The sequence below is a fragment of the Ammospiza nelsoni genome, chromosome 16 (genome assembly GCF_027579445.1).
Source record: "Ammospiza nelsoni isolate bAmmNel1 chromosome 16, bAmmNel1.pri, whole genome shotgun sequence".
Lineage (NCBI taxonomy): Eukaryota > Metazoa > Chordata > Aves > Passeriformes > Passerellidae > Ammospiza > Ammospiza nelsoni.
Genome location: NC_080648.1, coordinates 14,883,209 through 14,899,593, shown reverse-complemented (window position 1 = coordinate 14,899,593; position 16,385 = coordinate 14,883,209). Strand labels below are relative to the sequence as shown.

The following is a 16,385-nucleotide window of genomic DNA, read 5'->3' as shown; positions in this document are numbered from 1 at the left end:
GAGTTGGGCTGAGAATGAAATTTTATCCACTCAAAATAAGCCACCAAGGGTGTTGCAAGATGTTCTGTTGTTTTTTCCTCTTTCCTCACTGCTCTCCCCACCATACCTTGTGCAATCCATCCCCTGTGAGAGCCCTTTCTGGCAGTGCTGCAAGAGCCCCAGGGTCCCCTGCATTAAGAGTGGGAACTCTTGAACAGGATTGTTTCAAGCTCAGAATAAGAAACTGGACTTTTCTTAGGGACGCCGTGGTGCGGAGTAGGAGTCAACTGGTGCAGAGAGGCTTGGAAGTTGCAGCATGGAGATGACACAGGCTCTCAGCTGAGCAGCTGCCTAAGCGTCCCGAAAAAGGCAGGCAAAGCTCCTTAATCCTCTCTAGGAAGGGCTGGAGCCTGAGTGAGCAGGGATGTGCACTCCCCTTGTGCTGAGTGTCCTCACCCTGTGCCCTCCCTGAGCAGCTCTGAGGAGCCTCCCGGGGATGCTGGAGGGGAGATCAAGTGCCTATTCATGGCTAATGCTTTCCAAGAATAAAGGAGCAGGAGGGAAACACAAGAGTGTTTGTTTGGGAATGAAGCAAGCCGGCTGTGCAGAGCGTCAGCTACTGGAAATGCACGGGCTGGTGTCTGGGCAGATCACACTGCTTCACTGTCTGCCCCTGACACACACCAGATACCTGCCAGAGCATTGCACAGGGCAATTTCCTGCCAGTTAATGCAATCTGTTGATTAAATATTTGTTTCTTGCACCCTTGCTGCAGTCAGGGAGATGAAGGGAGTTATGTTCTGTGGGATGTTGCTTATCTTGGGTTTGAATGCAGCAACCTGGCCTCCTGATCACTGACAGCATCTGCTGATAAGAATTAACACACCAGAAAGACACAAAATGAGCTTTTCTGGGCTATGCTGAGCTTTCAAAGTTCAGATAAAAGCTGCTGCTTTCCTGAGATCAGATGCTATCAGACACAGCAGTGGCACAGTTGTCTCTTGTTAAGCTGTGTTCAGTTTAACAGCTTGAGCCTTTGGATGCCAGGTGGGTGAAGCACTTTCAAACTCTGATAAAAGGTTTTGTTTCCTGTTGTTCTGGTGTAATTTAATTACATATCATAGGCACCCAGTCCCCTTTTCAAACAGAGATGTTTACAAGGTTGATAAGATCTGACCGACAGGCACCGAAAACCAAGATGGAAAAATCTTTGTGTGTGTTTGTGATGCAGTTTTCTTAATCCAGTTCAAAGAAACCAGGCAAAGAAAAGAAGAAAACTTTTTTTCCTGCTTTGTAGCAGTTTAATTCTACAATCTGGTGCATGACATGCTTTAATCAGGGATGCAAAGGGATTGAGCTGCAGCTGCATCTGAGAACACATTGCACAGGGTGCATGTGGCATCCTCATGGATGGCAAATGTGGCACTTTGGTGGCCTGGCAGCACCATGGGGCTGCTGCAGGACTGTTCCATCAATGGGGCATGTCTGTGATCCTCCTCCAAATTTTTGAAGCCAAACTATTGTTTTTAAAAACTGCTTTAATCCTACATTTTATGGCTGCTGAGATGGACACAGGATATGACCTTCTTGGTTTGGCCCAGAGTTTGACTTGCTGTACTTTTTACATCACTGTTTAGCAAATGCAGATGTTTAAAAAGAAGGAGAAGGCTGTTTCCTCTGGAACAAAATCAAAATGCTTTCTTTCTAAAGGAGCACAGGAGCTCCTTTTATAGACTTTTGGTGTGATCCTGGGTTGAAGACAGGGAGAATATTGTGTACATGGGGATGACATGAAGAAATTCAAATTGGGGAATCAGCATTTTCCCATAACAGAGATGTGAACCAGCTTCTGGGCAGCAGTTGAAATGCAGATAGAGATTAATTTATGATTGTACTCAGATCTGGGCAGTGGAGACAGTCTGGGTTTGAGCTGAGGACTCACACCAGCACCCAGATGTGGCCTGTGTTGTTTGCTATGCAGGACTTGGTGCTTTGAATTTAATCCTAGTATAATTTGAGGCATAATTTGGCAATAGAAAGAAAACTCTGCACAGACATTTGTACCCATTAAGGGTCAGTGATTAGGTTGGGATTCTGGGTCATTAAAAGTCCTCATGTAAAAATGGAATTGTTTACTTGCAGCTGTTGGAATTGGATCTTGGTGCCTAATTGAACTCAGGGACAGGCTCTCTGTTATTATTTTAATTTAATAAATGGCTTGAAAGAGCACTTAGATGGCTCGTGGGGCCCTCCCAGGAGCGGATGTGCTCTGTGAGAGGCGCTCAGCTCCTGCCAGGGCAGTGGAGGGATGGAAGTGCCCAGGTCAGCTGTGCTCCCACCTTCTGGCCCTCTGCCATCACAGCGTGCTCTGCACAGCTCCCACAGCCCGTGGTGATGCTCCTGCCATGGATCCCAAGGCTCCTGGGCCCCCAGGAGCTGCTCCCTGGGCAAGGCCTGGCAGGAGGGAGAGCAGGGAGCAGAGCACAGCTGGTGTCCTGTGGATCCCTGTCTCCCAGGGTGTTGCAGCTGGTTTCACACCATGGGTAGAAAACAGTGACTGCCCCAACTCCACAGCAGCAGGAATATTTACACTGGCTTCAGAAAGAGCTGGCTCTAGCTGATTTTAAAGCACCCCTAAGAAGCAGAAATTCAGGTCAAAAAAAAAAAAAAGTCTTACCATCTTGATTTTTAACTTTGCCTTTCTTTCACCCCTCCACTGTGTCTGCAGAAACCTCTTTGCACCAGGCTACACTGAGACCCACTACAGCCACACTGGCCAAGCCCAGAGCACGGCCCTGAGCCACACGGTGAGTGCAGAGATCCTTCCCTCCTGTGCCTGCAGGGCACACGGGCTGGGTGTGGAGAAGCAGGTGAACCTCTTCCTCCTGGGCCTTTTTTTTAAGCACAGATCCCCACAGCTTAGAGCTGAAGGGGAGGGCAGCGCAGCTTTCTGATCCGGGAGGTTCCAGTGGGAAAGCTGCTCCATCCCCCAAAAATGGTAAAAACATCTTTCTGTTTTGCCTGAGCTGTGTTATGAGAGCCAAGGTCAGCAGCCAGCATTGCTTCCCTCTCTCTGGGTGCTGGGGAATTGTTTATTCCTCACACTGCTCACCCTCTTGCTTTTTGCTTTGCCACCAAGGGCCTTCCCAGCCTTTGGGGAAAGCAGCCCCTATAAGCCACCTCCTGTTCAATATAAACCCCATAAATTACTGATCTCACCAGGCTTGGCTGCCCCTGCTGCAGCAGCACAAAGATGTGCATTGGTCACAAAGCAAAAATAAGAGATAAAATCTCCATGAGATCATCCTTCCTACTGCTGCCCCGGGGTGAGGGGAAGGGATATAATGAATATATTGGCGTTTCTGCCCCAAAGCCTCCTTGTCCCTGCCAGAGGCTGCCTTTGTCCCACCAGCTGCCCACAGTGTCACCCTCTGTGGGGCTGCAGCCGCATCCCTTGGGGCACGGCCCGGGGCCAGCTGCCATCGATGGATGGGCAGCTCCTGCTCCAGCAGAAAGATTTGAGTTTGTTTCAGTGCTGCAGCCACCCCGGTCCTCCCCTGGGGGATTCAGATCTCTCCATTTTTGCTGGCAACAAGGAGCTGTTCGATGCCAAATTTCGCGGCGGAGTCACGGAGATTTAGCGCTGATAACGAGCTGCCAAAGGCAGCGGAAAGGGAACACAACGAGCGGGGAGTGTCGGCGGCGCTCGCACGGGACTCGGCGACGCCTGAATTTATGCCATGTGCCGTGTCCATCCCAGCAGCCCCAACCCTGCCTCCTCTGCCTTGCAGGAGCACTGCTTCTACCACGGCACCGTGCGCGGCTGGCAGCGCTCCAGCGTCACCCTCAGCGCCTGCCGAGGGCTGCGGTGAGTGCCGGGGGCGCTGGAATCGGGAATGGCCCGGGAATGGCCCGGGAATGCCCTTGGAAATGCCCCCTGGAATGCCCTTGGAAATACCCCTGGGAATGCCCCCGGGAATGCCACCAGGAATGCCCCTGGAATGCCCCGGGGAATAGCCCTTGGAAATGCCACCAGGAATGCCCTTGGAAATGCCCTCAGGAATGCCCCTGCTCAGGTGTTGCACCCTGAGCTCTTCTCCCAGCAGCCTGATTCTCTCCAAGTGGATGGAGAGCTCTCAAAGGCCACCCAAGCTGGGTGTAAAAAGGGGCATATTGTGGAAAATGCAGAATTTGGGGTGTCATTAGTAGCCATGGCCTCCTAAGCAGCTCCAGGACCCTTCCCCCAGTGTGGACGGGTGCAGTGACTGAGTTTAACCTGAGCCCACTGTAGCAGGAGACTCTTGTTGGTGGCTCAGGGCTGCGTCTGTCACAGGCAGGGACAGGACTCACCACGTCCCAGCACAGTGCTCTACACTTGTGCAGAAACCTTCTCCCACTGTCTCACAGCTGGCAATTTGCTGTGTGTTTTGGGGCAAAGTCTTCAAGGCTGAGCTCCCTCCTGGGCTGTGAGCTTTCTGCTTTCTGCCTTCTCCCCAGGTGGTGCCAGGGCTGTGTGTGTGAAACCTTTATTTTGGGAGTAATGGAGTCTTTGGCTGGAAAAGGGGGTCTGTATCCTTAGCCAGGACTAAGTGAAGCAGTTTGTTGCGACCAAGGAGCTGCATTCATTTACACCAGCTCAGAGTTTGTTTCCAAAACATCACACCGGCTTTATTGACATTAGTGGTCATTGCTCTGGAGCCCTGCTGGAAGCTGTGCTGGTGGGACTGGCTCCAGCCAGGAAACAGCCCCTGCCAAAGCAAACCTGAGACATCCCAGTGAGTGTAGCACAGGCCAAAGGGCCCAGTGAGATAACCAGGACAGTGCAGCCACCTGTGGCTTGCAATAAACACTCCAAAAGCAAAAGCAGTCACAGGTGTGCCATGCTTCTGTCAGCCTGTGTTTCCCTAGGCTCTGCTTTCCAGAGATGTTCAGTGTGCCTGAGCAGAGGCTTCCTGCACTCCTGAGCTCTCAGTGTCTGCTGGCAGCTCCTTGATATCTTTTTCTCACTGCTGGGGAGGCACAGCAGCTGAGCACACGTGGCTGTTCTCACTCTGAGCCTGCTTGGTGTGGGTGGTGCCCATCAGGCCACACATTTTCTAGGGGGCATCACACACACATTTCCAGCTCTCCTGGCTGTAACATGCTCATTGAGAAATCTAGAGCCATCTGGGTATGCGCATGACCCAGGGAGAACTCTGCTTTTCCTGTTGACAAACAAAGTCTTCACATTTTTCAAGTCAGTTCTGTTAAAGGCAAAATTCTTCTGTTGGTAGAAAAGCTTCCACTGCCCCTAAAGAAAAAGCTGTAAATTAAACTTCTCAGGTTGCAGCACATGCTCCAATAGCCTCTCAATGTCTGAGGCCCACTGAATGGATTTTAATATATGGAAGGTCAAGGATTTCCCCCTCTGAACTCAAAATATTCCCCCCCTTTTTATCAATGAGCTGCCTGGCCTGGTAAGGATAAGTGTCTTGCCAGAGTCAGATGGGAGCTCAGCAGCAGCAGCAGCAGCAGCAACAGAAGGATTTGTCCCCAGTTGCTGTGATAGTAATCAACTTTCCCTTTTATTGCTTCCCCTTTCAACAGAGGACTTATCACACTGAGCAGCAATTCCAGCTATATCTTGGAGCCAGCTCCTGACAGCCCAAACCAGCACTTGATTTACAGGGTGGACAACCTGAGGCTGCAGGGAGGAGCTTGTGGCCACCAGGGCACTGTGCATGCAGCTGAATATTGGCTCAGGAACTTCACAGCTGGGATGGAATCAGCAGGCCAGAGGGTGAGCAGGGCTCAGCCTGGGTCCATGCATGATGCTCCAAACATCCCACCTGTTCCCAGCCCTGCTGTTTCATAGCAGCATTGCTGAGAAAGTGAAATGAAGAGCATTTAGGAGGGTTTTCAGCAAGCTGGATGTGAAAAAGTGACTCCAGCAGGGAAGTAAATGAGTGTTGGGGACTGTGGTGGGCTGTAGCTGTTCCTACATCCCACACAGGAACAAAAGGTGGGCTGAGGACAGGCTTGTGGGCACCTGCTGTAGCTATACTGACCTTGATTGCCCTAAACCAATCACATTTGGATGTCCCTGTGCATCATGGGTTGGGGTGAATGGCCAGTGAGAAACAAGCTGGGAAAAATGACCTCTACATGTATTTTGTAAAGAGTTTCTTGGGGGATGTTGGGGGAGTAGCCCAATAACCCAGTGTTGCTGCTGCTGCAGGTGAAACGGGACACTCTGCAGGCTACAAAGTATGTGGAGCTCCTGCTGGTGGCTGATTATGCAGAGGTAAGAAATGGGATTTATTATATCCAAGGAGCACTGGGCTCAGAGCATCCCACCTGCAGCATCCCCTGGGGCAGGGAGGGCTGCTGAGGCTCAGCAAGTTTTCTTTTGCAGTTCCAGTGGTTCTCAGTGGACAGGGGGAGCTGTGCCTGGGTCACTTTTGTCCTGGCAGCCACCATTGGCCCAGGGAGAGATGCAGATTTGGATGAGTGCTGAGGGTCAGTTCTGGTCTCAGGGTAGCAGTGGTCAGTCCTAGTTGTGGCTGGGAGAGTCAGGATTGAGAAATTTGGGGGTTTCCAGGAGTGATGTGCTTCTAACTGCAGTACACTTAATCTCTAGAGAAGATAACCATGATGATGCTCTGCTCTGAACTGCTAGCAGATATATAAATAGACATTTTTAAGGCTCCAGCTCACAGAATAGGTCTGGGAGAAGCAGAGTGGAGTCAGCAATCCCTCCCCCATCCCCAGCCTGGACAGGCCAGACACACTGACAGTGCAAACCACACAGTGTTTTACTGATTGTTTAATCTGCAGCACAGACGGGAGCCAGGCTGGTCCTATCCATAATTTACAACTTGAAACTCCAGTAGGGAAAACCACACAGTGCTCTGGGCTATAATTTATTCTGAACAAAGCTAAAGAGGCAGAACCTATTTTGATTTCTCTGTTAGGCAGCAGGACACCAGGGAAACTGAGAAAACACATAATACCCAGGAACTGCCATATGTTGTTCCCCATTTGATCAGAGAAACTGGGACAGAGGCTCACAGTGTTGTTCTTAAATGCCCTTTCTTTGCTGGGTTCCTGACTAAAAGAAAAGTCCAGGGTTTTGTCATCTGTTAAACAAAAATCTGAACATTTTGCCACTTTAACTCTTTGAGCCAGTTTGCTAAAATTACCTCATTCATTGCCAGGTGATTTAAGTAAGCAAATTGGTTGGATGAGGGAGATGTGATGAAAGCTCCAGCAGCCACCACCTCAGGCATGAAGTCCTGTTATCACATATTTCACCTGGCACATTTGCCAGTTCCTTGTCAGCCCCCAGCTCTGGGGACACTGATAAGTTTGGGTTGCTTCACTGTGCCACCACTTGAGTAGCACCACTGCCATGGTGTGCCAGGGATAAATTCTGAATATACCTGTACAGGTGGGCCTAAAGTCAGATGTGCATGGCAGAGAGACTTCACTTCAGAGTTACCTTCTCATTTCCAGAGTAATGTGGCTCATTTTAACACATTTCAGCTCTTTGTAAATGTCTTTGTGCTGCCTGACATGTTTTGTTTCATTTTGTTCAGTTTCAGAAACATCACTTCAACATTGAAGCAACGAAGCAGAAATTACTGGAGGCTGCTAATTATGTAGATAAGGTGAGACTGTGTGTGTGTGAAAGGAGGAAAGCAAGGCCTAGATCATAAAATATGATAGTTAATTGACCAGGGGAAGGCTAGCTTTTTGGGAGGGAGAATAATGTTTTGGCAGCTCTCCCCAGTGACTTGGGGAGAGTGTCTGCCAAACAATTGTGTTGTTGCAAATCCAGAACAGGGTGGGGGATCTCCATTCCTTGGAGCCAGCATGAGCACCTTGTGTTTTACTCCATTTCTGTAAAAACTGTTATCTAAGTAATGCTTTTTGAAAAGGGACTGAGGTATTCACTTGAAATGGTAGAAAGTAGAACTGGAAGGAGCTTTCAGAAGTCATCCCTGCAGTGCTGTTGAAGTAAAACTTCTTTACTTTTCAGATCTACTTCCTTTCTGCTCCCCTTAAACCCCTTCCACCACTCCCTTCACCCCATTACTCATGAATGCTTCTCCTGTTGGCACTTGACATGGCAGAAGCGCAAACAGGAGAAGGAATTTTGACATATTGGAATATGAAACATATGATATCAGTCTTCAGTCTTTTTCTTCAGATTATGTCTTTGCCAATCATTCAAAAATGAAAGCTCAATGTCTGTTTCAGTTTGAGTTTAGGTGGTTGCACATTTCTGTCTGCAGAGCTCAGCACTAAGCTGAAATGCATTTCCAGAGCAAGCATCTTCTCTGGACACATGAATCTTTAGTAGCAATTAGCAGGATACATTTGAGTTTTAAAAACCCAGTAAAATAACTTTGTGGTCCTCATTTTATCACCTGCTTTCTTTTCTGTATCTTAGTTTTATAGAGCCTTGAATATCCGGATTGCCTTGGTGGGGCTGGAGATCTGGAATTATGGGGATCAATGTGAGGTAACAGAGAATCCCTACTCCACCCTCAAGTCCTTCCTGGCCTGGAGCAGCAAAGAGAGGCTGCACAGAAAACATGACAATGCCCAACTAATCACGTGAGCTCATTCCTCCTGTTTCTGACAAGTGGCTTGGGTGGGTGGGAAATCAGTTTTTGTACCATGATATGCTTGCAGGATTCAAAGTGGCTTTGTGGAAAGCATTAATTGCCAACCCACCCCACTGGCACACGGAGCCCTGGTGCTGGGAGCCAGCTGATGGTGGCCTGTGGCTGATGGGCCATGATCCATCAGATCCATCAGGATCAGCAATGCAGATGGCATTGGAAGAAAACATTTGCAGCAGCTCTCAGATACCCTTTACCTCCTCCATGGAAATTCATCCACCAGGATGAGTCAGAGGACCTGTGGGGTTGAAATGCAGAGCTAAAATGCCTTTTTCCTTGTTTTCTTTGGTTGGATTTCTTTCCCTTTAGCATTACTGTATTTCCTCTCCATCTGGTCACGTCCTGAGCACAATTTCCAGGGCCCCCATTTCAGAGATTTCAGGGTGGTGCAGCATTCCAATTCAGAGGCTGGAGCAGAATGTGGCTGCACCTCAGAGGTGTTACTACTCCCTGAAATCCCCAAATCCCAGGCTGGCAAATATCAGGCTTATGGTAAATTAGTTATCCACAAACAGTACTCAGCTAAGGATCCAGAGCTGATCTTTTCTGTGCTTGTTGCAAAGCTCAGCAGGAGCACTTTTTGGAACCAAACCATTACAAAAAATAGGATTGTCTGGCTGGCCCACAAAACAGAGTATCAGTCCAAGATAAACAGACCTAAAGGCTTTGTAGCTCTGCTGTGATGTCCTGCTCTGGAAGACACTATAAAGGCAATGTGTCTCCCTGACGCTGTGTAGGGAGCTGTGCACTGCAGGGTGCATTTCTCTGCCTGTCTCCTCGAGTGCCTCAGTGCCATTTCATGCTCTTTCTGTTGATTTTAGGGGTGTGCCCTTCAAAGGTACCACAGTGGGCTTGGCTCCTGTGATGGCCATGTGCTCTGACTTCCAGTCAGGAGGAGTAAACATGGTAAGTGATTGCCAATCCTCAATATAAAGCTTCTTGCCAGTAGTGAATACACAGGAGAGAGGCCTCCTAAAGCCCAGGGAGAAAATATTTCCTGTCAAGTTCTCCACTCACCTGCTTACAGGCAGGAATATCTCCAGTAGATATTTTCTACGTGTACAAATGAGAAATTCCCCTCACCCCATCGACCCAGAGGTGCACAGGACAGGCACAGATAAAATGCTGATGTGCCTCTTTGGCCTTGCACAGGACCACTCTGATAATGCCATTGGAGTTGCTGCTACCATTGCCCATGAGATGGGACACAATTTTGGCATGAACCACGACTCTGCTGGCTGCTGTACCACCCCTGCAGCAGATGGGGGCTGCATCATGGCTTCTGCCACTGGGTGAGTTCATCCCCATGGGCTCAGGGAGGAATGGGAAGGGCTTTGTTACAAGGGCCTTGGTGGAGTAAGAGCTAGAGATGTAGAGTGAACGTGGGTTTGTTGCTGCCTGCTGGAGTCAGTGTTTATAGATAAAAAATTGCTGGACATAGCCTGGGGCGTGGAGCAGTAGCAGTTTGCTGATTCCCAGGGAACTGATTCCTGCCTGAGACTGGCCTTAGGTGACGGCAGCATATGAAGGTGGAGCTCTGAACTGTTGGGCAAAAGGAAAATTTTCCTGTTGCCTTTTCTTGAGAATACTCCTTGGTTTCTGAGAGCCTGTGTTAAACAGGAAAGAAGTTGGTGAGAGAAAGGGGAAGCAAGAGCGGCTCCAGAAGCCCATAGGAATTCAGAATTTGATTTTGGATGAGGAAACATAAAAATTTCTACAATTCAGTCATGAAACGTGCCAGATGAACTCATACACTTAAAGCCACATTCACCATTTTCTCAAGCCTTCCTCTGTTTGAACAGATCTTTGTTTTTTTTCATGGGCATCTTCATTTGTATGCACCATTTCCTCCAAAACTATTTGGGTGAGAAGTGAAAGCACAGTGGCATGCAAGCAGAGCACACAACGTCCACACAAATGCACAGCCACACATGGAGTGCACAGGGATTGTAGCAACAGAAATTAATAACTCGTGTCACAGAAAATATTAATGTTCTTCAAAATGAGGTGGTAGATAGGAAAAATTAAATATTATTTTTAGCAGTTAGGCTCACAGGCAGTGTGCTGAATTCTCAGGCTTATTCTTCAAGCAGTTGGGAATAAACCACAGCTCCAGTACTGAGGAGAGGACAGCCATGCTTGTCAGCAAGCACAGTCAGATATAACTCAACGTATCTTGGTTCTACAAAGTTATTTTGTAAGGCCATCATGTTATTAAACAGTCTTGCAGTGCAGTCTCACTTGTGTAGTGCAGGCACAGGAAATCACCACCTGCTTTAGCACAACTCCAGGAATTTCAGGGAGAGACCTGTGTCCTTTGGCACTTGTCAGGATTTGCATGTGCTCCTTTTTGCTTCTCTAAACCATTGCCCAGACCTGCCTTCATGTGTTTCTACCCTGTCTCTGTTCAGGCACCCATTCCCCAAGGTGTTCAACCAGTGCAACAGACAGGAGCTGGAGAAGTACCTGCACTCTGGTGGAGGGATGTGCCTCTCCAACATGCCAGACACCAAGAGGATGTATGGTGGAGGGAAATGTGGAAATGGCTACTTGGAGGAGGGAGAGGAGTGTGACTGTGGAGAGGTGGAGGTGAGATCCAGATCCAACCATCTGGGGTTTAGTGGGACACAATTTTTTAAAATTATGTATTTTGCAAATGTAGTTTTGTGATCTGTAATCAGCTTTTTGTGCAGGAGACAAAAGTATCTTCCCTGTGTGTTAATTTAAATCAAGGTTTGAAAATATTACATCTGACTTCACAGTGTGTGGTACAATCCCCCAAGAACTCAGGGATGGTGTGGTCCACCTGAACAGAGGTGATTAAAACTTTATTTAAAAAGGAGATGAAAAGGGGATTTTAGGTCACAGAATCACAGATTAATTTAGGTTGGAAAAGACCTCCAAGATCATCAGGTCCAACCTGTGACCCATCACCACCTTGTCAAAGGAACCACAGGACTGAGTGCCACATCCAGTCATTTCTTGAACACCTCCAGGGACAGTGACTCCCACCACCTCCCTGGGCAGCCCATCCCAATGCTTAGCAACCCTTCCAGTGAAAAAATTCCAGATGTTTCAGTTTCATATGTAAATTCACTTTCCCTATGGCTCCATTCCTGTTAAGGATGGGGCTTCTCTCAGCACTGCATCTCACTTCTGCAAATCCATCCTTTGCCTCATAAGAGAACAGGGAGCTGGACCAGCAGCCCAGGCTCTCCAGATGTGATTAGCACAAGCAGCTGTATCCCATCAGAGGGAGGTTGTGCAGTGCTGGCTCTGAGCTCATGCTGGGTCCCTGAGATACCCTGGTAGGGAGGATTTTACTCTGTGTGTGACCCACGGCGAGTGAGAGCACATCAGTGCCAGCTCAGACCTGCCCTGTGAGCTCTGCTGCTCCTCTCTGCCTTGCAGGACTGCAGGAATCCCTGCTGTGACCCCAGGACCTGCTCCCTGAAGCCTGGTGCTGAGTGTGCCCATGGCAGCTGCTGCCATCAGTGCAAGGTGAGGGCTCTGGGCTTTCCTGAGAGGAAAGGGAATAACAGCAGGGCAAGTGTGAGGCTGGAAACTGGAGGGGGAAGGGGAGAAAACACAGCCAAATATGGAGTTTAACTCCTCACCTGGTTTGATTTGTCTTTAGGTGCAACAGCCATGGGTGTAATCAGACTAGTGGGGTCCTTTCTTCTGGCTGGTTAAATTGACTCCTGTGGTGTCTTAAGATGAGCTGTGAGTGCTGCTGGAGTGAAGTCACACTGCCTCTCTTAAACACTGAGGGTTAAATCAGAGCTGTTATTTCTCTCCACTGGCTCTAGAAGAAATCTAGACAGAGCTCTTGGAGCAAACCCTTCCTCCAGGGATAAGGGATGCTGTGTTTGCTCTGAACCCTCTTTTCTGGGGTGCAGCTGAATCCCTTTAGCTTTGGTGTTTGCTGAAGAACTGCTAGCAAAAAGTATAATTTTAAATCTCAGCTTCCCTTATAGTGACTGTTAAAATGTAGTTCTAGTTTTGGAGCCAAAGATCTCAAATTTGACAATAAATTAACTCAAAAACAAACGTGGAGAAAACATTTCTCTTAAGCTCATCTTTATGTTTGCACATTGACTGCATGCTCCTACTGAACTATCCTGAGCAAAATGGGGGAAACAATTTCCAGAAATCCACCTGGACTCACTTGGAACAAGCTCCCAGATGTGACTGTGAGTGCCCTTTGTTCTCCACATGTGTGGTGGACAAGAGCAGAATGAACTGATCAAACTCATAAGCAAGGGAGACATAAGTTATGCATCAGGAAAATGTCTCCAGCAGAAATGACAGAAACAAACTTCCCAACCAGGGAGGGTTTTGAGAACAGATTACACAAGCATCTGTCAGAAATGGTTCAGGTAAATTGGATTCTACCCTAGGGTAGAGTGAGATGGATCAGTGTCCCCATGAGGTCTGGCAGTCTTACATTCCGTGCATGATCTCATTGTTGCCTTGGGGAGGGATGCAGTCATTAATTGTATTCTACACAGTTCCCCCAGCTAATGAAGTCCCAGAGGCTCCAGTCTCTGCTGACCTCAAAAACCCTCAGACAGAGAAGACAAAGTGACACACACAGGGTTCTGCCTTATCCACAGACATGAAACCACAGAGCAGCCAAGCAATAATTCTGGGTTTTCTCCACTGTCTCTTTGTAGCTGATGTCCCCAGGAACTCCCTGCAGGAAGAGCTCAGGACTCTGTGACCTCCCAGAATTCTGCACTGGCGAGTCCCCATTCTGCCCCCCCAACTCCTACCAGATGGATGGGGCTGCCTGTGATGGGGGAAAGGCTTACTGCTACAGTGGCATGTGCCTCACCTACAGGGACCAGTGTGTGCAGCTCTGGGGGCCTGGTAAGGACACTGCCTGCACCACATTGCCAAGTGTTTCCACATTTCCACAGTATTTCCAAGGTGTCTGGCACCTGCAAGTCACAGCCTGCTGGCCTTTGAACCAGCAAATGCTCTGCTCCTGCTGTTCCTCACCCTGAGCAAGGCAGGAGCACCTTCCATACCTGCTGTCCGCAGCAGAGCCTGAGCAGCCTTTTGTCCTGCCTTACTCACATGGAGGAGGCAGCAAAACATTTCCCATGCTCCAACCATTCCAGAAAAAGGACAAGTGAGTGGTTGGCACGGGGTGGGATGAAACAGCCACTTGAGTCTCTCCCCTGCAGGAGCACAGCCAGCACCTGATGCCTGCTTTGAGAAGGTCAATGCTGCTGGAGACATCTATGGGAACTGTGGGAAGGACATCTACGGGAATTACAGGAGATGTGACACGAGGTACAAAGCACAGGGGCAGCCCAGGGTTGCTCAATGGAGATGTTTTTATATGTTACAAAATTACGGGCCAGGAGATAAAACTGATGCATGCATTGGTTCACTCCCTCCCTCTGCCTCCCGGGAAACCAGCTGCATCCTTGTGGGACTTGGAGCCTTTACAGCTGAAGCTTTCAGGTCACCATTTTCAAAGTTGGTGTTCTTCCAAAGCTACAGAAGAGGGGGGATTTTTTAATCCTTAAGATAAATGTAGCTTTCTAACTGAGTCAAAATTTCTTAGTCCTAATTCTGATTTTGTTGAGCCATCCGTGGCGACGTCCCCCACCCATGGGGACTGTGGGGTGGTACCATCAGCATCCATCAGATAATTCTTGGGGAGGTGCATGATCTCATCACTGATATTTCTCTCCATTGGCTCTAAAAGAAATCCTGACAGAGCTCTTGGAGCAAACCCTTCCTCCAGGGATTAGGCTGGATGCTGTGTTTGCTCTGAACCCTCTTTTCTGGGGTGCAGCTGAATCCCTCATTTAACAATGACTCAGCACTGCTGCTTTAATTTACAGTTAGAGCTCATGTCTGCAAACATTCTGCAAGCCAGGAATAACCACTTTAGCCTTTCCTTTGACATCAGAGATGCTAAATGTGGGAAGATCCAGTGCCAGAGCTCAGCTTTCAAGCCCCTGCAGCCCAATGCAGTGGCCATAGACACCACTGTGAACAGGCAGCGCTGCCGGGGCACCCACGTGTACACATCCGACAGCGAGGAGAAGGAGATGCTGGACCCCGGCCTGGTGTTGACAGGAACAAAGTGTGGGAGCCATCATGTAGGTACAGTCCTGCCTGGAGTGGCTTGGGGAAGGCTCAGAGTATCACTTTTCCACCCAGAATGTGCTTTGTGGTTGTCAGGCTATTAATTTTTTATGTCCAGTGCTCTTCTAGGAGGTTTCTGTGTTTGTTAGAAAAATAATTCCTTAGAGGTTTTGGAGAAGGACACACACCAAAGGCTTTATGTCTCTGCCAGATGAAGTTCAGGGCCAGTGCTAAATCTGGGATTTGCTAATTGGTTGAAGTTGCCTTGCTTAAAAGATGAGACACAGTTGGAACCAAAGATGTGAGAGCTCCTTCAGGGACTTGCCACATGGGCCTGGCCAGGCTGTGGCAAGCTGAGCTCCCACTTCTCTCTGATTCCCTTGGACTGGGATTTAGTCCCCAGTTTGCTTGGGAACCAGGTTAATTCATTTCCTGTTATTCTGCCCAGGGAGTTAATTAGTTGTATTTCCAAGTCACACAATAGCACAAGGCAGTGACACGGTAGATAGCCCAGAGAGCTAACACTGAGTTTTTGGATGCTTTCTGTGCAGGTTTGCTTTGAGGGGCGCTGCCAGAACATGTCCATCATCTTTGAATCTGAGAGCTGTAGCAAGAAGTGCCATGGGCATGGAGTAAGTGTCTTCTTTTTCATCTCCATTCCAGGCTGAAGCAGGATGGATTTCTATTCTTCTGTGGCTGCTTGTCCAGCTCAGTTCTGGTACCTTCCTTAGGTTTGCTCTGGACTTTGGCTTCTTGGCTCTCAATTTGAATATTTCTCTCCTGCTTGATGCATTTTCTCGTTCATGAAAGTCCCTTTGACATAGGATTTAAGGAGGTCTGTTGGAATTTTATGAATTGCAATAAATAAAAAAACAAGGAATAATCTTAAAGAAAAATATCTTGGGCCCAATTTAGATTGAATAAAAAGTATTACAAATACTAAAGAAAGAGCATAACAAAAAGTAACATTTAGGGTAGTTTATCCCAAATTGCTTCCACTCCCCGAAGAAAAGAGTTTCCAGGCACTCGGCTCCCATTGGAGTGTCTCCTGTAGTGTTTAATTCAGCAAGGGCTTAGTTTGTTTTCACTTGCAGGTTTCTTAGTGGCTTCCACTTGAATCTCTGAATCTCCCCACTCCAGGTGTGCAACAACAACAAGAACTGCCACTGTGACCAGGGCTGGGCCCCCCCGTTCTGCAACAAGGAGGGGACAGGAGGCAGCTTGGACAGTGGTCCCCCTCTGCCTGAAGGTGAGAGGGACCAGCTCTGCTATGGGGCCCCTTCAGAAGGACTTGAGCTGGTTGGGAGCAGAGAGTTTTCCATTTAACAAACTCCACTTTCTTGTCCTCAGGCCCTTCAGCAGTTGTGATAGCTCTGGCAATCCTGGCTCCCATTCTCCTCCTCACAGGAATCTTTTTATTCTATTATCTGAAGTGCTGGAATAAATTTGCCATCTGTTCTCTAAAGAAGGCACCTCAGTTCAGGTAAGCTGTCAGTGCTGTGCCTTGTCTCCTTGTCCTCCCTCCTGCCAGGACAGAATTGCAAATGCTGTGAGGAATGTCACTAAATTGATTTATTGGTATAGTCACTATTGGCTTCTCATTTTTTCACTCCAGTAAAGATAAAATAG

The 16,385-nt window shown here is 48.3% G+C and overlaps 1 protein-coding gene across 1 annotated transcript in view; it reads left to right on the top strand.

Annotated features, from left to right (window-relative positions):
* The window catches only part of ADAM19 (ADAM metallopeptidase domain 19), a 31,622-nt gene that overhangs the window by 9,728 nt on the left and 5,509 nt on the right, over nt 1-16,385 (top strand). Inside the window, exons 3-18 of the mRNA XM_059483597.1 lie at nt 2,708-2,786; nt 3,771-3,847; nt 5,566-5,758; nt 6,197-6,262; nt 7,557-7,628; nt 8,414-8,580; nt 9,470-9,554; nt 9,801-9,940; nt 11,060-11,237; nt 12,060-12,149; nt 13,325-13,520; nt 13,841-13,949; nt 14,578-14,770; nt 15,308-15,388; nt 15,897-16,005; nt 16,107-16,239. Of these exons, the coding sequence (XP_059339580.1) occupies nt 2,708-2,786; nt 3,771-3,847; nt 5,566-5,758; nt 6,197-6,262; nt 7,557-7,628; nt 8,414-8,580; nt 9,470-9,554; nt 9,801-9,940; nt 11,060-11,237; nt 12,060-12,149; nt 13,325-13,520; nt 13,841-13,949; nt 14,578-14,770; nt 15,308-15,388; nt 15,897-16,005; nt 16,107-16,239 (1,968 nt within the window). The remainder of the gene's footprint in view (nt 1-2,707; nt 2,787-3,770; nt 3,848-5,565; nt 5,759-6,196; nt 6,263-7,556; nt 7,629-8,413; nt 8,581-9,469; nt 9,555-9,800; nt 9,941-11,059; nt 11,238-12,059; nt 12,150-13,324; nt 13,521-13,840; nt 13,950-14,577; nt 14,771-15,307; nt 15,389-15,896; nt 16,006-16,106; nt 16,240-16,385) is intronic.